The 22,475-nt window shown below is 55.3% G+C and overlaps 9 protein-coding genes across 15 annotated transcripts; 3 read left to right on the forward strand and 6 right to left on the reverse strand.

Moving 5' to 3' along the window:
• KVP17_001747 (uncharacterized protein) lies at positions 1 to 3,589 on the reverse strand (the record flags this gene model as incomplete). 2 transcript variants are annotated; one of them, XM_068517430.1, is made up of 4 exons in its annotated part: positions 1 to 561; positions 589 to 2,936; positions 2,964 to 3,015; positions 3,515 to 3,589. In XM_068517430.1, coding segments are annotated over 4 exons (3,036 nt in total), but the record flags the coding sequence as incomplete, so codon positions are not given. The 2 variants fall into 2 exon arrangements, with proteins under 2 accessions (XP_068375481.1, XP_068375480.1); XM_068517429.1 differs by lacking the exons at positions 2,964 to 3,015; positions 3,515 to 3,589 and having other exon boundaries at positions 13 to 2,613.
• KVP17_001740 (uncharacterized protein) lies at positions 3,326 to 4,042 on the forward strand (the record flags this gene model as incomplete). Its single annotated transcript, XM_068517420.1, has 1 exon — positions 3,326 to 4,042. The coding sequence occupies one exon, from the start codon at positions 3,326 to 3,328 to the stop codon at positions 4,040 to 4,042; it is 717 nt and encodes a 238-aa protein (XP_068375471.1).
• Positions 4,043 to 4,086: 44 nt separating this feature from the next.
• Positions 4,087 to 4,950, forward strand: KVP17_001746 (uncharacterized protein; the record flags this gene model as incomplete). 2 transcript variants are annotated; one of them, XM_068517428.1, is made up of 1 exon in its annotated part: positions 4,087 to 4,950. In XM_068517428.1, one exon carries the CDS (start codon positions 4,087 to 4,089, stop codon positions 4,948 to 4,950), a length of 864 nt encoding a protein of 287 aa, XP_068375479.1. The 2 variants fall into 2 exon arrangements, with proteins under 2 accessions (XP_068375479.1, XP_068375478.1); XM_068517427.1 differs by having other exon boundaries at positions 4,231 to 4,950.
• A 32-nt stretch (positions 4,951 to 4,982) lies between these two features.
• On the reverse strand, positions 4,983 to 7,217 carry KVP17_001743 (uncharacterized protein; the record flags this gene model as incomplete). Of its 2 annotated transcripts, none has more annotated exons than XM_068517424.1 (1): positions 4,983 to 7,217. In XM_068517424.1, one exon carries the CDS (start codon positions 7,215 to 7,217, stop codon positions 4,983 to 4,985), a length of 2,235 nt encoding a protein of 744 aa, XP_068375475.1. The 2 variants fall into 2 exon arrangements, with proteins under 2 accessions (XP_068375475.1, XP_068375474.1); XM_068517423.1 differs by having other exon boundaries at positions 4,983 to 6,812.
• An 83-nt stretch (positions 7,218 to 7,300) lies between these two features.
• KVP17_001745 (uncharacterized protein) lies at positions 7,301 to 8,113 on the reverse strand (the record flags this gene model as incomplete). Its single annotated transcript, XM_068517426.1, has 1 exon — positions 7,301 to 8,113. One exon carries the CDS (start codon positions 8,111 to 8,113, stop codon positions 7,301 to 7,303), a length of 813 nt encoding a protein of 270 aa, XP_068375477.1.
• A 205-nt stretch (positions 8,114 to 8,318) lies between these two features.
• On the forward strand, positions 8,319 to 9,221 carry KVP17_001744 (uncharacterized protein; the record flags this gene model as incomplete). Its single annotated transcript, XM_068517425.1, has 1 exon — positions 8,319 to 9,221. One exon carries the CDS (start codon positions 8,319 to 8,321, stop codon positions 9,219 to 9,221), a length of 903 nt encoding a protein of 300 aa, XP_068375476.1.
• A 309-nt stretch (positions 9,222 to 9,530) lies between these two features.
• On the reverse strand, positions 9,531 to 11,627 carry KVP17_001742 (uncharacterized protein; the record flags this gene model as incomplete). The annotated part of the gene is made up of 1 exon (XM_068517422.1): positions 9,531 to 11,627. The coding sequence occupies one exon, from the start codon at positions 11,625 to 11,627 to the stop codon at positions 9,531 to 9,533; it is 2,097 nt and encodes a 698-aa protein (XP_068375473.1).
• Positions 11,628 to 11,661: 34 nt separating this feature from the next.
• On the reverse strand, positions 11,662 to 20,228 carry KVP17_001739 (uncharacterized protein; the record flags this gene model as incomplete). 4 transcript variants are annotated; one of them, XM_068517417.1, is made up of 7 exons in its annotated part: positions 11,662 to 12,304; positions 12,360 to 12,631; positions 12,659 to 18,336; positions 18,365 to 18,627; positions 18,656 to 19,611; positions 19,639 to 19,729; positions 19,756 to 20,228. In XM_068517417.1, 7 exons carry the CDS (start codon positions 20,226 to 20,228, stop codon positions 11,662 to 11,664), a joined length of 8,376 nt encoding a protein of 2,791 aa, XP_068375468.1.
• A 49-nt stretch (positions 20,229 to 20,277) lies between these two features.
• Positions 20,278 to 22,311, reverse strand: KVP17_001741 (uncharacterized protein; the record flags this gene model as incomplete). Its single annotated transcript, XM_068517421.1, has 1 exon — positions 20,278 to 22,311. The coding sequence occupies one exon, from the start codon at positions 22,309 to 22,311 to the stop codon at positions 20,278 to 20,280; it is 2,034 nt and encodes a 677-aa protein (XP_068375472.1).
• Positions 22,312 to 22,475: the final 164 nt, after the last annotated feature.

Here is a 22,475-nt window from a genome sequence, read left to right on the forward strand (position 1 = left end):
GGCCTCCCGGACGTCATGTCCAGCTTTGACCAACTCCTCGTAGTATTCCTCCGGCGCCAACATGGGGTCGAACCCTGCAACGAGGTCCACAGAAGAGAACTCCGCCTCGGCCGAATCGGAGGGCTGAGGGACCCGACCGTCGGGGGACTCGAAGGCGGTGAACTGCGCCACACGGTCGAACTGCAGAGGGTCTTCGTCTACGGAGTCCTCCTCTTCAGGAATAAATGGCGTTGTGACTCCAAGATTAACAAATGACCCAAAACCATCGAATCCACCATGTTGAAGGATCGGTCTATAATTAGAATCCCTGAGACAGGGGTGGTCGTTGGCGTTGGTATGCATGCGGAAGAGCTCTAACTTGCACGTCCTGGGTTTCAGCTCCTTAGAAGAGTGCGGACTCCTGTCATCCGACTCCGATGGGTCCTCCACGATCATTCCTGGGCGGTGCGCTCTATCCGATACGATATCAGCGGTGCGCTCTGTCCGATCTGACGCGGAAAGCATCAAGGAGGAGATGGCGTGCTGCGACACGAACGCAGCGATATGCGCCGCCGTATTGGGCTGTATGATGGCATCAGCGGAACCCACAGAAACGCCTTGGTCAAGGGACGTGTTGCTTGCGAAGCGCGACATAGGGGGGGAACCGATAGAGATGGATCGCAGGGCTTCAGGGACAGGTTCTTGGGTAGGACTGAAGGTGACAAGAGGAGCTGGGGACAGTCCCGCGTCACGGCCAGATAAATGTTCTGAGGTCTCATGAGCAAACTCCAAGGTGGCAACTGGAGCGGCCACTGGAGCATTGAGTGGCTGTTCAGAAACCTCCGGCGCTTCTGCTAGATCGACTTCGGCTTGACTAGCAACTGCAGCTGTCGATTCGGCCTCAGAGACGACTTCCGTAGCAAGGGTCGTAGTGACGTCCGTAGTGCGGTCACAAGCGGCACCTTCAGGCGTCGCCGCTAGACCCACATCGGCAAGGTCAGCAACCAACTCGGGAGACGTCGCACGGCTAGGCTCCGTCAGCTCAGCAGCTGGCTCCACGGCAGTATTAAGCGACTCATCGTGAGCTGCCTCGGTCTCCGCACAAACCAGTTGATTGCCCGTCGTCGGCATCACAACGGCTGTTGCACCGCGTTCAATATTAGTCAGCGCGGTCACGTCAAGCTCTTCCCCAACTAGCTCGGTTGTGTGATTCCCGTCCTCGGCTGATTCCCCAACAGCGGGCCCAACAGCGGGCTCAGCAGTAGCATCCGAGATGGGCTCAAGAGAAGATTCTGTGATTACCACAGCCTCCGCGGCAACCTGAACAGCAGGCTGTTCGGCAGGCTCCTCAGTGAGCTTCACATCAGGTTCCTCGGTAGGCGCATCAGTGAGCTTCACATCAGGTTCCTTGTCAGGCTTCACAGCAGGATTCTCAGTGAGCTTCACATCAGGTTCCTCGTCAGGCTTCACAGCAGGCTTCTCAGTGAGCTTCACATCAGGTTCCTCGTCAGGCTTCACAGCAGGCTTCTCAGCGAGTTTCAGTGTAGCCTCCTCGCTAGGCTCCTCATTGAGCTTCGCAGCTGGCTCCTCATTGAGCTTTGCAGCAGGCTCCTCATTGAGCTTCGCAGGAGGTTCCTCAGCAGGCTCCTCATTGAGCTTTGCAGTAGCTTCCTCAGCAGGCCCCTCATTGAGCTTTGCAGTGGCTTCATCAGCAGGCTCCTCATTGAGGTTTGCAGTAGCTTCCTCAGGAGGCCCCTCATTGAGCCTTGCAGCAGCTGCCTCAGCAGGCTCCTCATTGAGCTTTGCAGTAGCTTCCTCAGCAGGTTTCTCAGTCAGTTTCGCAGCAGGTTCCTCGTCAGGCTTCACAGCAGGCGTCTGAGTTAGTTTCGCAGTAGCTTCCTTAGCAGGCACCTCAGTTAGCTTCGCATCAGGTTCCTCGTCAGGCTTCACAGTAAGCTCCTCAGTGAGCATCACAGCAGGTTCCTCAGTGGGCATCGCAGCAGGTTCCTCAGTAGGCATCGCAGCAGTAGGCTCTGCAGTAGGTTCTGCAGCAGGCTCTGCAGTAGGTTCTGCAGCAGGCTCTGTAGTAGGCTCCAAAATGGGCTCCACAATGGGTTCCTTTACAGACTCAAATTCAACAGGCCCAGGGTCAGTGACATTCGCAATAGCATCGGTAGGATTCTCAGTAGTCGTATCAGTGGGAGGTTCCGCAACTGCCCCAGTAGGTCCGCTCTCAGCAAGATAATCAAGGTCAGGTTCCTCCTTCGAAATGGGCTTCGCCTCATACGAACCTCTTTCAGGCTCGGTTTTAACCTCCCCAGCAATATCCAGTGGAGACAGCACCTCAACCCGAGTTTCGGCGGGAGGCTCCTCATGCACATCTGGGTCGGTTTTATCTGGGTTCGTCAGAGCAGCCTCTGGTTCAACAAAGGTCAGGGCTTCTGTTGTATCAACATGCTCGACCTGCTCAGCGTCAGGCTCGATATCGCGACGGTCGTTCTCTTCATCGTGGCCATCCAAAGCAATTGAATCTCCCTGCGGCTCATTGGTCTCAGCAAGGAGGTCAGTGGTATCATCGTGAGCGCCAGACATCTCTCCTTGTTCCTCGTGTCCTCTAGCCTTTGACTCGAACATGAGCCTCATTCGCTCCACACGAGACAGATTCTCGGTTTGACCAGGAACACCAGTAGTTTTCTTCAGTGGAGGCGCGTGAGGACCAGTCTGTGAACCCTTGGGAGTCTTCGGAGCGACCCTAGCCTTCGCAGAGATCTCTGAGGGCTTTCTCCACAGGAATCCGGGCTCCTCCTTGTGGCCAGGCCACGCCGGTTTCGTTTTCTTTACATCTACTGCCTTGGGCACTGCTTTCTTGGGCACTGCCTTCTTGGAGGCGAACTTCACCTTGCCGACTGGCACTTTGGCTTTGACTTTTGCTTCTGCTACCTTCTTCGGTCCAAACACTGCTTATGATAGACTCATTCACTCACTTCTCCAGTCAAGACACCTAAAAAATATCACGATTTCGCTGTGGGGCTCACGCTGGTTAAGCAAAGTTCGATTTGCTTATGAGGGGGATCATTATGTGAGTTCTGGCTCAACGTCACACCAGCTCAACAGAGCGCCAGGTTACCAGCGCTCACTCTGTTTTCTCTAGGTTGCCAACCTGCTCGTCGCCGGAACTGACTTCTACAGTGGACAGAGAGGGCCTACCATCAAAAAGTTTCCTGTTGGCAGTGGCAAGCCTAGATTCCTTCGCATCTATGCTTTGTGCCCGGGAATACCGACGTGAGTTCCGAGTGGTCAGCACACAGTCGATCTGGTTTGGTCGGTGGACACACGCTGGGCCAACATGGCAGCTCTTTTTGCGGCAGGATTCCTGTGCATTGGTCACTGCCTGGAAGAAGAGAGGGAATCAAAGCCTGCTGATTTCGATACTAACATGCCCAGTGTGAATTCCACGCATATTTTACTGCCTAAGCTGCATCTAATGAGGTGCTACATCCGGCCTGCGGATGTTCAGCACACACGAAAAACTCACCGGAAGGCCAAACGCTGCCGAGTTACGATAAACCAGAACCTTGACCGAATCGTTCGGGAGTGCCAGCAGTTCCATGTCGCCAAACACGGCGTCTGTTGGCTCTACGGAAACTACGTGGCTGCTCTGTCTGGGGGACAGGCCCCAGGTCCGGTGAGATCGCTTTCCGTTGAGATTTGGCAAGACCAAGAACTTGTTGCTGGCGAGCTTGGCATTCTTCTTGGACGTCTATACATCAGTTTGACGGGGTTCTATCGGAAAGCTGGATGCGGTAATGTGCAGCTTGTCGTGCTGTCCAGACTTCTTCACAAAGCAGGCGTGGAACGTTGGGACTTGGGGATGGGAATGGACTACAAGGCTGGCCTCGGATCATGTTTGATACCCCGTGCGGAGCACATTTCAATAACGAGATCTCACAGACACTTCAATGAAACGAACTCTCGCCTAACCGAGCTCGAAAGTATGTCGGGGAGTAGTTGCGAGAGAATAATGGAGTGGCTGCCTCGTGTATCGCCATCACAAACGAACTAACATTAATTCCATCCAGTATTTTCTGTGTGCACTGTGGTGCAGTTATGCCCAGCACCAGCCCTTATTCTAAGAGCGCCATTGGCCTGTGCACAGTTGTAGGTGAAGGTGGCCCTAATCCTAAGTGCACAGGTGCAAAGGCGACAGAGGACAAAAATGATCGTAAGAGCGCCATTGGCCTGGGTGCGGATATGCCCTTGCACGAGGGTGTACGTCAAGGGTTCAGACACCCGATCAAGGTGACGGAGGACGAAGAACAAGCGATATGGACGCCGAAGCACGCCTCCGCTTACAAGGAGGGCGACCACATTCCTTCTCAGGCCTTCAAACTGAATCTCCCAGAAGACGCTTCAGACGTATCGGCGATTCGCCAGCGGTGGATGATGGAGTACACGACAAAATGCACTGGAAAGCGTCACTTCCACGTCACTGATGAGTGCACTAGCCACGGATTTGGCCTGCAGTTCGCTCCAGACGAGGACACTGGCCGCATTGTTCTGAAAGCGTTTCGGAAAGAGGGCACCATGGCCGATTTCCCAGTGCATGCGTCTCTGAAGGAGAGGAGACTCTATCATCATGGTGGCACGGGACTCGACGAGGTCAAGGCATGCTTAAGCTTCCCGGACACTGACGAAGAGTTGCGAACGGGTTATCGACCCATAAGGAGGAAGCTGAAGAGCTCGGACAACGAGGTGCTGCACGAGTATCCCAAAGAGCCCTTCCCCATCTGGTCGGAGGAGATGCGCAAACCCTCGATAAGGGTGGCCCCCAGGGAGAAGATGACGGGGCTGGCTGAGTTCTTGGGCGTGCCGGATCACAGCGATGATGAGTTTCCTCCCGAAACCGTGATCACGCCCTCTTGGCCTACGCTGGCTCCGCAGCCCCCCACCGTGCTCAATGATGATTTGTGACTCAACACCTCTTCAAATCTCGCGTTCAGCCCCTACACACGTTCAACTTCACTGTCGGAGTAGCGTCCGAACTCGTCGACAGGGCTACGGTCAGGGGAGCTGGATGAAGGATCTGCAGGGTCGGCTGTCTCGCGGGAATCGTCTGATCGGGCTTTCTCCCAATCTAAAGAGTACACCGCAAGTTCACGCACCCGGCGTCGTCGTCGATAAGATGTGGATTCTGACTCAGCTCCTGCAGACGTCGTTTTATCAGGTGACGTAGAAACAGTCTCAGCCTTTTTCTGAGGAGTTTCTATGGGGGCTTCTGATGCTGTGTTGGTGTCTGCTGGACACTCAACCACGGGAAGGTTCCTTGCTGGATCATATGCAGAATCCTCTGCTGGAATGTCTTTTGCAGAAGATTCTTCTTTAGGAATGTCTTCTGCAGAAGATTCTACTTTAGGAATGTCTTCTGCAGAAGATTCTACTTTAGGAATGCCTTCTGCAGGAGATTCTACTACAGGAATGTCTCCTGCAGGATCATATGCAGTGATGTCCTCTGCTGGAGATTCTACTGCGTGAATGTCCTTTGCTGGCTCATATGCAGAGTCCTCTGCAGGAATGTCTTCTGCTGGATATTCACCTGTTGGACTGACCTCTGGAGTGGCCTCACTCATTCTGACGATGTCCCGCAGGAGCGTTTCTTCTTCCGCTTTCACCGATTCGAGATCTGCCTTTTTCTTCGCCAGGTCGGCCATTCGCAACTTCAAAACCTCGTTCTCACCTCGAAGAGCTAGCTCCTCGGACTCCATCTGTTTTCTGCTCACATGCAAACCTTCCCTCTGGGTGGCGAGCTCAGCCTTTCGAGCATTCAGCTCCTCGACCTCTCCATTCTGTTCGGATTCGGCGATGTCCCGCAGGAGACTTTCTCGCGCCTCGCGCAATGACACTAGATCCAACTCGGCAGCTGTTTTCTTCTGCTGCAACGTTTGGACGTCCGAATTCAGCTGCAGGCGCTCATTCTCGAGGTCGAGTCTTACTTCTTGGCTCATGTCCGCCAGAGTGCTCTTCAACTCATTGATGTCACGAGTCAACTCTACGACGACGTCGTCCCCCTCCACCAATCCGTCGACGACGGCCTGTCTCAAGGACTCGCACTCCTCTTGCATTCGCGCTATGCGCTGTTGATTGGCGACTCGGCGCTCTTCTCGAGGCCCGCGTTGTTGTGCAACTTGCCTGCGAAGGTCTAGGAGAGCTTGTCTGACTTCGGACACACGACTGATGACTGCGGCTTCCTCTGCCCAATCTGACCGCTGAGGCAGACTAAAGAGAACCACCTCGTCATCGCCACAAACAGTCTTGAAAAGCGCCTGCAGCGCCTCATCCACCTCGACCAGCGCCTGAGCTGCGGTCTCTCGTGCCACCTCCGTCTTTTCCACTAGCGATTCGTGGCAGTCGTCCTGTCCAGCCACCAGCACAGCGCTCCTGGTGGCAAGCTGCCCCTGCCTTTGCGTCCGCAGACACTCCACAGCTTTCAAGAGGGAGAACTCTGTCTCCAGCTCGTCCTTGGCGTATGCAATGTCCACCTCCCACCGATCGGCCTCGGCAGCTGCCATTTCGCCAAAGTTAAGCGCCAGCAGCCCCCTAGAGAAGTCGCGGACTGCCTGTGTGTGCAGCACAGTGGCTTCATGAACTCGGTCGCCAAACAGAGCCAGGGCCCCAAGTCGGAGTTGCCTGTCAGCAACAACCTCCGCGACGAGACTGTCGCTGACTACTTGTCGAAGCTGGCTCACCCATTGCCCAGCGGACCGCGCCGAGGCCTCCAAGGCTTCCTGGCAATCCTCGACCTCATCCAGGTCGGTGCACGTAGCCACTCGGCACATGAGGACGTGCTGTGTATTCAGTCTCCGCATACAGAGCTGGAAGAACTGGGACGTCATGTGGAGGGATCTCCTCGCTTGACGTCTCCAGCGCTGATTTGCCGCCCGCACAAGCTGTGTTTCTTCTCGAGTTCTTTCCAGTTCGCTGGTGATATCGCTCAACTGGCGTTTCAGTCGCGCAATCTCTATCTCGAGGCCGTCCTCCCGATGCTTGGTCAAGCGCAAAGTGAAATCACTGGCCTCCCGTATGACCTCATCCACCCACTCCTGCGGCTTCGTCGGTGGAGGTACAGCCACGGAGCGCCTCTGAGGGCGCTTGAAACTGTACGCCCACGGTTGGGTCAGATTTAGTGGTGAACCTCTCCTTCGTTTGTACCGGTTTGTAAGAAGGCAGGTGCGTCGAGACATCAAATGCGAATCGGCACCCTGGATGCTATTAGACTGCCCATTCGAGACACCTTGAAAAATAACACTGCATTGAAAGTTGTACACTAGGGGTCCTCAAACAAATCTTGATCAGTAGTGTCAGACGTCGTCGACCACACAAACTCTGTTGCTGTCCGTGTCAGTCCTGCCGCCGATTTTGAGACCACGTCAAAAGACGATTCCGACGAAGATACGACAAGGTTTCTGCAGCTCCAAGGGTTTTTTGACGTCTTCTTCTGGCGGTTCGGCAGATTCTTCGTACCCATCGACATCAACCGCTTCCTTCGGATGGGGCTGAATCTTTTGTGCAGACGTCTTGCCGCCTTCCGCACACGGCTTTGTGGATTCGCAGGTCTGTCTCGTGGACTTTTCTGATGTGTGGAGGTACAACTATCCGCTTCCAGATATTGTAGCAACTCCGGCAAGGTCAGTCTCGCCACAGCTTCCTCTTCCAAGGAACGCACACGCCGTATCCACTGCACTGTGTGGATTTGTGGCGCCCAGTGAACCCTCCGGAGTTTACGAACAGTGGCTTCGTCCAGCAGCGGATACATCTCCTCTTTCTCGGCGAAGGAGTCGATTTGCCGGAGGAGTTGCGTATCCGCTTCCTCAAGGCCGTCGAGAGGCATCAGAGTCACTGCCTCCAGACTCAGAGCTTGGGCCTTTTCCGCATTGATGTAGTCCCACGCAGCGGGAGGCAGGTGATCCCTGATCTCTTGAGATAGCAGCCGTATATGATGTGGCATCAGATGTGAGTCGTCCACTCGGGGGTTCATCAATACATCAGGATCCGTCAACCAGTAATTCTCCACAGAATTCTCCGACACCGCAACATCCAGCTGCTTACCAGCTGGGCACGTCATAAATCCAACGTTCATGTTTTCGAACAATACTTAGGTGGACCTTAAGAGCATTATGGGCACACCTCAGCGGATATACGTAATTCAGACTTGTGGGAGACGAATTTTTGGGTCTGACTGTCAGAAAAACTGTGCATCACACTACAGCACGCAACTTGTCTTGGCAGTGAGTAGGCGAAAACCTTTCCACAAGATACGGAAAAGGAGTAAAAAATCCTGCAACATGCAGCCTGAGTACACGTCCAGCATAGCCCACCTGCCGACGAACGGCTCCGGCGAGAGGACCAATATACCTCTGGTGGTGATGAACTCCGGTTTGATGGGGATCGACCAGCGCCTGAATGACTTCCAGAAGAACGCCCTCCAGAATTTCCCCTTCGTGCGAACAATGCGCAACGGTCCTCCACTTGGGTACTCCTTGTCACAAATCCTGCTTCCGTTGAAAGAAGCTAAGGAGCGCCTGGATCAGTTTCTCAAGCATCGGCCCGCGTTGCAAGAGGCGCTAATGGAGGTGAAGGACATTCAGACGGAGCTTCACAGCCGGCCAGCTCTCCGCCGAGCGCCAACCATCCCCAATCCAAAGCCACCCAGAATTGACCTCGCTGTAAAGGTAATGTCCGACCTCCAGGCCTTCGACAGGGCCGGTCTTGCCTCTTGTCAGTCCATGGCCATTCTGGAACAGTATGACCCTGAGGTCAATGCGGCTGGCGAGCCACAACCGAAGGCCCTTCACATTGTCGAGCAGGAATTGGTGTGTCTGAAGCAGTCTCTGACGAACAGTGTCGAAAAAGGAAACCAACTAATTGTGAGGCCAGCACTCCATACAACACAGTACATGCTTCAACTTTACCTAGACTACCTGCATGCCGAATCAATTGGAGTCAAGGCCGCTGAAGACACCGTTTCCTATAAAGGAGAGGACGGCGCCCTCATGACATCTCACGTCCACCTCTCTCACCGCGTCGACGTGGCGCTCGACGCCGCCGGTATCGGAAGACGCGAGGCACCAAAATCCCAGATCCCCAGAATGCGAGCAGGGCCCGCACATACGCACTATGAAGTGCAGAACGCCCTAGCCAAGCGTGCAGTGAATCGGCTGGCTCACGAAGCGCAAAAGAACGAATAACCCAACAATTATTCTGTTGAACCAAACGCGATATGGTGTTGAAGGTGAGCTTCAGCGGATCTCTTGATAGAACAAGCGTGCTGACAAGCATTCGTCGTATCAACACCGGAGACCGGTAGTACAGAAGCAGGCCGAAGCAGACATGGGGTCGAACGCCTACCGATTCAGCACTTCTGTTGAGGCAATTGAAAGCGCCAGCACGGCTGATCCGTTAGACGAGGATCCAATCGAATTCAGGATCTGGAAGGCGGACAGCACCTGGGGAAGAACGCCAGCCAGTGATGCTGCTTTGAGCTTTGTGGTTGCCATTTAACTTTGCTTCGAGGCTGTTATGATACATTGAACGACAGCGTCGACGATTGTGAGCAGTTTCTCTTCTGAAATCGTCCCGGCCTTGCGAAGAACCAGATATCGAGCCTTGACGATTGCGAGTTTCGAGGCCACTCCATCATCCTCCAGAGCTGTACGTGCGAGGTCCAGATCGGCGCTAGGTAGCAACCTGGGGGATGCTACTTTTCCTAACGCTTTGACTCTCTGAATTACCAACTTGAGCATGTCGACGGCGATGGGCAGCTTGTCAACGAGGAACAGCACACACACGAAGGATCTGGCCTCAGATACTACCAAGTCCTCCACATCTCCAGTGTAGAGTTGCTTATAGCGGGAGAACTGAAGGTGGGTAGCCAGAGTTCTGCTGTCGGAGTTCGTAGAGTCAGCGAGGGAGACGTACACGGTGACTGCGGCGTCACGAACTATCATGCGCCGGGAGACGAAGTCAGCCACATCCATCTGCAGTGGGGTGGAGTCTGGTACAAGTGCCAGAATGGTCTCCGTACTGGCACGTGCGGTATCAACGTTCTCATCGGACTCTATCTTGCGCCTTTTTCGGCGGTTATCCGTCATACGACGTCGGTTGGCCGTGTATTGTTCTGCTTCCGGAATCGTGGGAAAGACCTTTCGACACACCAATCCACAAATGTGGACTTCGACCTCGGATCCCTCCCGAGAGACGCCCTGCTGTACCGCAGCTCGAAACTCCTCCCAATACGGGATCTTCCGCACAAACGACAAAAATGACTCTGGCTCCAGGATCGCCGGTGCGTCGAAGAAATCATCATCTTTCAAAATAGAATATGCAATCCCTGGCTGGACGGTTATCGGATGCACTTGCGTGTTTCCCTCAACCATAAAGGGTGTGAACTTTTCGACCGAGTTCCAGGTCTCATCACAAGGCCACTTAACCAGTTCGTCTTCATGTGGGAGACTGTGCGGGGACACGATCCGATTCAGGTGGCACACCATAGTTAGTGCAGCCTGAATCACGGCGTCCGAACATCCCAGCGTGGACTCGAAGGTCCATCGATCCAGAACGTGCACCGCCAAGCCAGCCTGGTAGACGGACACGCTATCCTGGCCTTCGCGAATGTACGCGCCGTGAGCCTGAAGGTACACTCCTGTCTGTTGCGAGAGCCGCAAAGCGTCTCGGTGATCTTGGATGGGCACCAGTCCCAACACGCCCTCTCTCACGCATCCGACATTGTAGCCGTGCCGGAGGCAGTGACTCAGGCCTAGCGCGGGGCACAGACCTATGCAGGTCTCGCAGACGACGCACTTAACTTGAGGCGCGCGTGAAGCCACCTTCAGAGAGACCGCCAGAAACCGGAAAAGCACCTTGAGCTTCCATAGGTCAAGGGCAGTGTCAGCCACGACAGAAACCCGAACGCCAGATTGGAACGTTACAGTGAGCGTGTCCTTGTGGTACGCCACGTTGACCGGCTGCACGTCGCAGCATTCGAAGATGGCGGAGGTGTAGCTGTCGTCGCGCCGTTGTGGCACGTCGGATATGAAACGCTGCTCCGTGTTCCATTTGAGGGAGAGGGCAAGAAGAAGTGTCACATCCACTGGCGGTGTCTGCGGGTTGTACACAAATGCGTGTGAAACTGGGAAACTGGCCAACTGTCCGTCCTGGAGCCAGAGTAGCAAATAGTTCGATGGTATTGTGGACGAAGGTGGAAGTGGCGGGATGACCGCTTCGTGAGAGTCCAGATAGAGGACAGGGAACATCAGCGTTCGCCCGGCTCCTAGCAGCCTGTCAGCGTTCCCAAGCGCCTCGAGGCCGGAACGTACGCCTTCATCAGCACTGCCATCGAACAGCACCAAAGAACCACAGCCAATGCCGTCGACACTCCACATCAGAACCGCGTTGCGGCTCTCATGGCGAATTAGAGTGGACGGGTCTGTCACACAGATGTGGTCGAATCGAGCTTCCGTCACCATTTCATTCCACAGGGGGAGCAACTCTCTGGCACAATATCTTCGTTGGAGTTCCTCCTCCAGAGCGGATGTGGAGACTAGAGGTAGGACGGCTTCGACGAATGTGACACCCGCATGCACCCAGCCATTCATCAAATGAAGAGATTTCACAAATCACAGACGATTTTCATCGCTGAACCACAAAGGGACTCAGGAACTTCTGCAGTCGAGCACATGGTGCCGGTGGCTCCCCTGAAGTGACAAGGTACTTCCCGCCATCCACGAGATCCTCCAGCTGTGTGACTTCGCATAGCGCCTGGTCGTAGAATTTGCGAACGGGGCCCATGATAGGTTTCGTCACCTCGCTTGCGGCGAAGCTTAACTGGCTCAGGTTCCTAATGTGAGCCTTCAGAAACAACGGACTACCATCGTGGTATAGATCTCCATTTCGAAACAGCCATATCAGCCGGGGTGTGATGGCCTGTACACCGAATCGCTGTACACCAAGGGTATGCGGCTCCACGACTGGTCTTCGAGGTTTCCGAATGACAGATGAGTATACTTCATGTGTTCTTGAAGGCGACTCCGTCATCCCGTCGAAAAGGAACACGTCATCCCTGCCAGCCAAGCCTCGTCCGTTGCCAAACTCGTCGAATCGTTCCTTGTGGGTGCCAGTATAAAATTTGTGGTCGGTTAACCGCTCGAAGACGTTGCGAGGCGCTACAAAGCACTCAGGAAGAACCTGACGTCTTTCAGCATCGTGGAATTGCGTCTTGGTTGGCCGCATTCTCTTTGATGCACACAAGAAATTCGAAATACACGCTGTATCTCTAGATGGCACCAACCACTGAACACGCATTCATGTTACCACATCAGCTAGCTCACAGGCGCATCTTGACCACGCCATGACGGAGCAGCACGACAACGCCGTCTGCCATGGGAACTACACCGAGGGCCTCGTGAGAGGTCTTGTGAATGCTGAATGCCGACTGCATTAGTGACCCCAGCGTAGGAGTCTCGGGTAAAGAGGAGGCCAGGACGTCTGCCACAATGGCCTGAGTGATGGTGTTGATGACCACCACGCGACAAGTAGTCGAAAGCAGTACTAGGCTGTCCTTGAGAAGGCACATGTCCACCCAACTTGTTGTGGCGTCCATCTGTGTTGAGATCTGGGCATGACTCACATTTTGTATTAGATTCGAGCAGGTTCTGTTGGGGATGTCGATCACGCGAGGAGCACCCGTGGACAGACACACGAATAGCTTCTGTGTTACGGAATCCCTCACAATTCGGCGGACCTCTGCGTGGCGGGACCATCCGATGTCCACAAGCAGCGGCTCCACAGAATGTGTCGACTGTCGCCATTGCCAGAGGCATGTGAGGGGCACGTCCGACTCCAACGCGGTGGACACACGGTCAATTTCGGGTTTCGGGTCGCCTTTGGCTTGCATGGTGGCGGCCAGACGTTCGACGCCTACAGAGCACATGCCTCTTCCGCCCGTCGCAATGATTAGAGCAGGTCCAGAGTCCACCACGACAGCAGATAACCCAAAGAGGTGAGGTCGGAAGGTGATGAACGGAAGATGCGAGCCCTTCCCGCAGTATGAAATCTGGTACAGAGCGACAAGACCCGAGGCACACGCGACCAGGATGCGGTGCCCTCCTTGCAGGAGACTCATGCTGATCACCTTGTCAGGGGAGTCGTGTCCGCTCTTAGGCAGGCCAAAGTAACCAAGGCACGATCTCTCCTCCAGTTTTCTTTTCTGGTAGTGGTATACAGCCACGGTGAGCCATTCCGTCTCTGTCTCTACAGGTGTTTGCAGACCCAAGAACAGTAGCGGATACTGGCCATGCAAGAGGACCATACCGTGACTGGCGTGGATCTGGGACTTGGCCAGCGAGGTTGAAAGCGAGCTTAGCAGCGAATTGGACAATCTCATGGCCTCTGACAGCTCAAACTTCAACCAGAGGCTGAGAGGTCCATATGGGAGACGTAAACCGATACCTAATGATGAGTCCACGCCGCCTAGCGGTTGTGGAAATAGTCCCCTGGCCAAGAGGTGAGCGGCCAAGTCACAGTACTCCTCGTGGAGCTCCGTGATGGAGGTAGCGGGCTGAACCGTGTCAGCGGAGACCGTCACGGGAAGAGAGCCAACGATAGACTTCTGCTGCAGTTTTAGAGATACCAGAAGGGTATTAGGATCACAGACGGGCCCGTGTCCGGTCACGTAGTCTTCCTTGATTCTGGACGTGGATATTTCCATGAGGCCGGAAGTCGTATTCACCAGGAGGATGCCTTGGCAAAAGCCCACCGCCTTTGACAGGTGCTCAGGGAACCTGGCCGCCTCTAGCACTCGGAATGTTCTGGGGGTGAAGTTGTAGAGAACTTGGGATTTCAAGTCTATTGGACAAGGAGACATGTGCACTTCAGCAGAAATAGGCTTCACGTCCTCCAAAAAAAGGCGAGGCTGCAGCAGGCAGATGTTCTGCAGGGCGACAGGACCCCTCAACGACTCGAAGGCGGAGAGCAATCCCGGGGAGAAGAGGTGCGAGAACAACGACAGGGGCGGCGGCTCCGATCCAAGTCTCATGGGAAGTTCGGGACAGACATTGCAAAGGACCTCCAAGTAGAAGCGCAGCAGAGAGAAGCAACGGATTCTGAAACACACGAGGCTGGTGCTGAAGTCGCACGCTCGGAAGCTCTCTCGAAAGTAGCTCTCCATACACTGCTCCAACAAGAGGAGCCCAAGCAACCTGCGCCAGTAGGGACTGCCTGCTAAAACGAGGCCTGTCGAGATCCAATGGCTGGGCATCAAGGGATCAACGACCACCTGCTCGACCGGACTGACGATTTCGGTCTTCAGACGCTGGAAGAGCTTGTCGGGGTGGCTGGCAATGAGGCAGTGAAGAGTGCTAGGCGCAGCTGGGAGTTGGACCTCCGAGTGTAGGAGGGGAGACGCTAGATACGACGCATACCCAAGAATGGCCAGGTGTACCGCTTCTGGAGGAGGGGAAACCAGTTGGAACAAATATCGAGATACCGTCTCCACAGCAGCAGGCTTGTCAAGGCATGAAAGAATTTGCATCTGCAGGAGGTCCTGTCCACTGCTGCGTAGGTTAGGGGCGATTAATGAAGCCTTCAGCTTACGCATAGTCAGCTCATCTTGGCCCTGTCCTGCCAGCTGTGACATCTCGTAAAGGTCGAGTGGGCTGATTCGGACGTCCCCGAGGTGGTACCTCTGGAAGTCCGTCGGATCATGTATGGCCTCCTCGTACATGGCCTTGTCCTTGACATCAACACCGACGTGGCCGATCCCTGAGAGCTGCTGGGCAAGGAGCAGCTGGTTCTTCTTTCGAAGTGCAGTGTATAACAAAGGAGAAGTTGTACCCAAATCCAGGTTCCCTGTCACCGACAGCGGCCTCCATTCCGTGTCTCCGGGCCCCTCAGGTGGCACCACTATTGTAAGGGCGGCCTTGAGGTGATCTCTGGACAGGCTCCATAACAACCAGAGCGCTGCAGGACTCTCCTGGCTCAACCACTTCCTCGTCAACCAGTGCAGGAAGGAAGAGTCTTCCGGCGGCGTCACGTGCCTGTTGTCCAAGACCCGAGCTACCAAGATTCCCAAGTGGAAGTCTCCCACCTGGCGAACGATGGCGTCGAAGGCCTCGGACCAGGCGTGGGCCAGGAGAAAGCAGCCAGCAGCGTAAAGATGGCGTTTCTTCGAGAGAAGCTGGAAGCCATTGCGAACCATTACGGCGCGACCTTTGTCTGACTGGAGGTCAGTGTCAGCGAATAACTCCGCCACTCTCGTCCTATCATCCTTCCGATAGAGCAAAGACAAAGCGACCGGCTTGTTGCGTAGGCAATGCCAGAAGGCGACATCGTCAGGGTACCGACGATGTTTAAAGGCATCCTTGGTCAGGTCGTCAAGTAAAGTGTCCACTGCCGCTGGAGATTCCAGCCACACAGCGATTCCCAGGCTTCCCAGAATGCGCCATTGCAGTTTCCCACCTCCAACGGCTCGAGCAATGCTGAGCGCTTCTGACAAGAGAAAGCTCTCCTGGTCCCGATTCACGTAGCCAGAGAGAAGAGCAGTCAGCGACACGGGCTCAACCTGCAATGAGGGGTCGCCTAGGGCGTAGTCAGCTGTTGTTGAAGGCGTATCGTCTAACGTGTGGCCAGAGGTGGCGAGCCCTCCGCGGTAGTGCGCTTCTACCTGCCAGTCCTCCAGCAGCAGGCAGGAAGCTTGGAGACGCAGCTGTGAGATCTTACTGAAGGCGCTCAGAAAGAACTTCAACCGTTGCATCTCGGAGGCGTCCAAGAAGTCCGGAAGTCCTTCAGAGAATGCGTCACAGCAAAGCAGCAGGTAGTCAATGAGGTCTTCAGAGATGAGGCCATCAGGAGGTTCGCTGCCATGTTTCGCAAGCGCGGTAAACTCTTTCTCCAGTGCCGTCGCCTCCTCATCTTCAGACGAGGAACTTGATCCGAACAAATCCACATCGAAAGCGTCGCTGTCGAAATCCATGTCAACATTTGTGGCGGCCCCTGCGGGCGTTGCTGGATGTGTCACAGACGACGAAAGGGGGTCGCGGTGGGCGACGGGAACGTCGGCTTCAGTTCCAATGCTGGACGGCTTGGTCTTTGACTCGAATGACAGACCAAGGAACGGATCCAGAAGCAGGTTGAGAATTCCGTAGTCCTTAGTTGGAAACAACGACGCCTCGAGAGCTTGATGGGCCTTGGACTTCTCTCTCGAAAAGGCAGCGAACACCTGTCCTGTCCGAAGCAGCAGTTCCCGCAAAAGATGCATTCTTCGGGAGTGGAGAAGGTCCAGCAGGTTCTCAGCAGTGCACATCAGGTGGCGTTCCTTGCCGACTGCGCGCTGAAACTCAGTAATCTGGCCGTCAACCGTCGCTAGTACAGCCGATTCCGAGAGCGTGTAGGCGGCGAAGGCGTCGTCGCTGATCAAAAGACCAGCTCTGATGCCCGACAGCCATCCATGCGTTTCTCGACCTGTAGTCTCCACATTTAGAGAGGTCCAATGCATTTTCGGCATTCGGTTCGTTGTGATTAGGACGGCGCACCGCGCGTCGCACACCGTGCGCTCCGCAGGAGCTCCGAGCCCATGATGCAGCTGGATGAGGAAGCTGTTGTGTCGGTGGGAAACGTTCACGCCCCCGACCTTGAACGCCTTATAGATGTTGTACAGACGTTGGAGGAACGCTCCGGGAGGCAGTTGCTCCTCCACGGTGGACCCCCTTCGCACTTTGCTCTTGAACTTCTGGAGGAGTTTGAGGCGTTTCGGCTCGTCGACGACCGTGGACTCGCCTCTGGTCTCCGCCCATCGACGAAACGGCCTCCCTATCTCGATTCTCGCTGTGGCGCACAACGTAGTGAACTGCATCCCCACGCCCGAGAGAGGCACGAGAAGGATGTGAAGCTTCGTGGTCAAGACAAGAAGCGTCTGCGACGAGATTCCCAAGGCCAAAACACTGTGCTTCCCAAGATCGAACGCGGCGATCTCGTTACGGAAGTCCAACTCTACGGCGTAGAGGCCGACATGGGGTCGGGTGAGCTCCGAGAAGGACAGCACAGGGCTCGTTGCCAATATCGTGTGAGAACCCACGCCATGACTGAGCGCGAAAGAGCAGGTGGTAACCTGGTCCAGAGGATCAGGTTCGTCAAGATCGCACATGGCGACGAGCGAGCTGATGCCTTCGTCGAAATGGGCCTTGTAATGCGTCAGCATCTCAAGTGAACTGGACACGACCAAGCCGGGGCCGAACGCGGTCATCTTGTAAAAGAAGTCGAAGGCGACCTTCAGGCTCACCCTTCTACCACTCACGCCGACCTTCACGCCGACAAGGTGTGTGTCCTGCACTGAGGACGTCTTCGATTGCAGCAAGAGCTGCACGACCACCAGTACCCGTTGATGCTCGATGAGCCTCGCGGTCTTGAGGTCCAAGATGGTCACATTGAATGAGGCCTCGGGAGCCTTGGCTTCCAGAACTTGCAGCAAACTCAGAGGCAACGATTCCTCTGCAACGACAGGCAAGTAATGCACCTTCCAGTCGTCAATCTGATAGAATACGATATTCTCCTCCTTGGTGACCCCGACTATGACTCTGGGCTCGCGAATAGGGAGGAGGGCAAGCTGTGACAGCGCATTGATACCAGGCGTGTACTTTCCTCGTGAGATGTGCGATAGGGATATTGACAGCCTCGGTGTCGTAATCGTGGCCATGCCGGAGCTTTCCAACACGATCCTCTGTCCGTCGCGAGTACAAAGCAATTGTTTTACAAAGCTCTTTCTGACGTGCTTGTGGATTTGCACCTGTTTAGACACTATCCCACTTGTAACGAGGTCGGACGGCCAACACACGTGTTCCAATTGGTGCCATGTTTCGAAGCTGGGGCCTCGACAGGCGCCAAGAAACGTGACTCGATATCGAACTCCGAATGTTTCGTCGACATAGTCAAATGTTGGAACGATTCTGAATCCTAAAATCTCGTTGTGTCTGGATCGCAGCACAACCTCACATGGCGGCAACACGACATCCTCGTTGCTGATGCGCGCACCCAAGACGGACCGACACTCTTCAGGCGGCATACCTGGAGAAAACAGCTCATGCGTCCACATGCTTAACGCGATTCGTCTGGCGAACAGCGCATGACTGACACCCGATTCGATTGGAAGATGCGTAGGCGTCAGCAGTACCTTCGCCAGCGGCGCCCTGCGTGGCACGTCATCCAAGTCCTTCACGGCGATGCAGTACAGACCTCCGTTCTGCTCCGCGGTAATGGAGCCCGTCGCGAATAAGAAATGGCAATGTCCGGAGAAGGCATCCATCACCACGGGACCTGCATGGGGTTCGTTTTTGGAACTCACTTAAGCTACATGACGAGTGTGTAGTAGGCACCAGAGGAATGTCGAAGGGGCTTGTGAAAGGGCATTGTTGCAGAGTGGTGGAATTGGGAAGCGGTCCGGCACATTCGCGAAGAACAGCAATCGAGCTGTCACTGGAACAGATTGTGCCCAGTACCTTAGAGTCCTCCACGGCGGAGGGTACCTTTTCTGGGATATCAGTGTCCCAATGGGTAATGTGGAAGTTCATCCAGGAGTCGGTGACAGACTTCACCATGAACGTTAGGCTGTATTAGAAGCACAGCTCACGCCCACGGTAAGCGAATAACTGGGAAGAAAGCCAGCGTCTGATTCCTAAGCGACTCCCGCCAAACGGTAATAACGCTGTCCAAGGTGTGAACGGCGAGTCTGGAACTCGTCTGCCCCCCTGTAGAGGGGAGCCAGGCAAACGACACCACCGGGGACGGATGGAGGAGTTCCAGGTAACGGAACCGTCCGTCAAGGCAGCCAGCGTCGAAGCACTGCAAGGCCTCGTTCCCGGAGATATCACCTGACGAGTCAGACCGGACTTCGTTCCACATGACGGGCTCGTCCCGGCCCCGTCGATGGCGCAGGAACGGCAAGCGACACGCTCCGCACGTGGCTTCGTTTCCTCGTTGACGAACGCGGTCCCGCAGCGAGCTGCGCGGGCACTCGGTCGCCGAGACCAGCAGGTTTCCGGTGGGGCTACACGTGCTGACACAGGCCAGGTGCACGACAGAGGTCACCATACGTTGCACTGCATCTTCCTCCAGACACACCAGTGCTGTAGCCAGAAATGTGCCTTCTGTGGAGACAGCGGCCTTCCGAACTCGAATAGGGGTGTCGGTCTTCGTAGTTTTTAGAGGACGCCACACAGCCAAAGCCTCGAACCCGACGACAGTCTCCTCCCATGAAAGCTGTTCGCCGACGTTAGTTTCTTCCAGAAGACTGCCACATCGGTTGAAAATCACTCGGTATGGTGTTAGCACAGGAGAGTTTCCGTCGCAAATAAAGAGGACGTCCCGCACCCAGACTAGCTCCGAGGCATTGCCCTCATGGTGTATAGTTAACACCACAGAAGGAGTCTGCTGCCGGCCGGAAAGCCCATAGAGATCCACAATGGTTTTGTCCGCAGTCGCCGTTGCAACAGCCAACACGAGGCTAGTGGGATGCCACCTGAGGATCGCAGGCTTCGTGGGCAGAGACACCCGTCCTAATTCCAAAAACGTCGAAGCACGACAGACTAGAAGCTGATTGAAGGCCGGCTGCTGTCTCACCTCCAGAGACAAGGACACAATCCCTATGAAGTCGTGGATGGGGTGCACGCCACACAGGGCTAGTCCCGTCGCAGGCGGCACAAGCGGGATTCTGTCTGATGGGCCGCCGTCGCTCACTTTTTCGACGTCAGGCTCTTGGTGATGAAGGACAGGCCACCCTTGCTAACCATGCTGGCGTCGTCCAGGGGACGATATGCCTCGCGAGTCAGCATTAGTATGCGAGGAATTACCGTCTTCAACAGAGGCGCCGGGAGGCGGCCTAAAGACTGGGTGGACATCCGAGTGTCCACCAGCACCTCTTGGTTGCCGTTGGACATCAGCTGCCAGACGTCCAGGTGGCTGTGACTTTCCAGCTGCAGGGTGCTGGACGTCAGGACGCGCGCTCGTTGTGGTTTGTAAGCCTGCCATTCGAAGCTGGCCTGCCGGCCGTCATCAAATGACACCGGCTGACGTGGAGTCAACCCGTCGTTGTCGGAGTCAGGCACGAAGTCGAATGGATCGATATCAACCGACGACGCGACAGAGTCCAGTCCCAAGTCTAAGTTCACAGCATCGGCGTCAGCGAAGAGAGCCGTAGCCTGTTCTTCCATGGAAATACAGAAATGCTAGCGCTTAAGGTCAGAATTTTTTCCTAACGACTCACGAAGGATGGCGTTTAGCCACCAATCTCATCAATGTCTCCATCTGAGCCAGGTCCAGCTGGTCCTCTCGCCTGCCGCCGATCAGCTGCTGTATATCCTGCTGTTGCTGTTGCTGCTGCATCTCGAGTCGGTGCATCCGTCGGGCCTCCTGTAACACTCTTTCTTGCATCGAGGGAAATTGGGCAGGCGCGGATATGGTGTGCTTGAGGGGCTCTTGATGCATAGATATTAGTCGTTCCCGAGCTCGCAACTGCTCGAAGTGCAGTGCTTGTCGTGCCATTTCGGACTGCTGGGCGTAGCCGTCGTCCGTCTGTCGTTGGGAGAACAGGTCCGGAGGGTTTCGGTCCTCGGATCGCATGTCAGAGTGCTGCTGCAATTCGGGCCTCTGCATCATTCGCAACAGCCTGTCCCTTAGATCGCCTTCCTGTGGCTGCGATGGAGCCCTTTGAGCGTAAGGGCTGGAAGCCACGGGGTTCATAAGACCGCTCATGCTGTAGCTTGGTTTCTGCCAACAACCGGGATTGCTAGCCTGTGACATAGCCTGTGGCATAGCCTGTGGCATAGCTTGTGGCATAACCTGTGGCATAGCCTGTGGCATAACCTGTGGCATGGCCTGTGGCATGGCCTGTGGCATGGCCTGTGGCATGGCCTGTGGCATCGCCTGAGGCATAGTAGCTGGAGCACGTTGTGCCAAGCATTGACTCTGCAACCCAGGCTGTCCAGGTAGCCCTGGAGGCCGAGTTTGCAGGGTCTCAAACAGGGAGGCCATTTTGCGCAGAGCTTCAGCGACGTCGGTGGACTTCCCATCGGCCAGTTGAGCGGCCCACGGGGATATCGTCGCGGGATGCTTCTCAGGCAATGGAGGGAACTCGCGCTCCGAAGGCGGGGACTGCGGCGAAGCGTGCAGCTCCGGCTTCTCCGAGTTGATTTCTCCCAGGGTCTTCACGTGGACTTCATCTGGCTTCTTGGCGGGCTCTTTGCCTCTTGCTTTAGTCTTCGCTTTGGCTTTGCCCTTAGCTTTCGGTTTAGGTCTTTCAGTCGCGTCCTCATCGCTGCCGCTGGTCGTCTTCTTTGTCTCGCCGCCCATACGAGTGAAGGTAGGTTGGCTGGCGCCGGTCACGGCAGTTTTGGGTTTTGCCTTCGGGTAGCGTGTTGCGGGAGTGGTAAGTCGAGCATCCAGCTCACGCACGTTCTCACGACGCTTAAATAGTTGGCGCTCCACGGGTTGCTTAGCCTGATTTACCTCCGGCGGAGTCAGAGGAGGGTATGTACCTGATCCTTTCGTCCACACGACCTCGCAAAGCTCATCTAATAACTTAGACACTAAAAGATGGCCCTCGTAATTGTACAACCGCATGAAGTTGTCCACCTTCATACGCGGGAACGTGCTCGCCGTCACGAGGTACGTGTCACATGGGCTCCACTCGCACACGACGGCACATTCCTCGCGCCATTCAGCCACTCTGACGGGGGTCGGGCCGCCAGTGTACCAAAGGGAGAGATCCCCAGCCATGTTGCCGAACCCGCCTATCGCAAGCATGTTGCCCTGGTGGTTCCACTTCACCGTGTTGCGGTAGCCGCTTGGAAATGAGTGCATCACGCTCAGATCAGATCCCCGCAGCATCGTCACTTTGCAGGGAGCCTTGCCCTCAATCAACACGATTTCGTCTTTCACAGGGTTCCATACGGCGTCTTGTACTATGCGCGTGTTGACCTGTTGAAAGCTCGTCATCGTCATCAAGAAGCAGTCAGTTACCGAGCCGTAGTTCTCGCCCTTCTCATCTACCAGTTTCGTGGTTGTCAAGAGTAACCGATCGCGATTCCACTGGAAGGTGCACTCGTCGGCACGACCCAAGTTTTGTTCCACACGTCGCATTCGCTTCCGCTGTAGGTCCACCTGAATGAGAACCGCAGAAGCCATGAGCTGCTCCTCAGGACTATACGCCTTAAAGATGGCGACGGCGGCTTTAGTATCATCTGTGCAGCTGTCATTCACGCTGAACGAGGTCACCCGGTTCTCTTCAATGTCCATCAACGCAGGCTCCAGCAGCTTTCGCCCAGCTACCAAGACTATTTTGTTGGCTTCGTTGAAGAACGCATAGCGACCATCAGGTGTCCACTTATATATCGGCCACTCCGTGGACCTGATTTTCCGTGTGTAGAAGGAACCACGGAACTCCGGAGGCGATTTCGAAG

This window comes from the organism of the source record quoted next (assembly GCF_019968985.1).
Source record: "MAG: Porospora cf. gigantea B chromosome Unknown PgB_NODE_314_length_22475_cov_125.818, whole genome shotgun sequence".
NCBI lineage: Eukaryota > Apicomplexa > Conoidasida > Eugregarinorida > Porosporidae > Porospora > Porospora cf. gigantea B.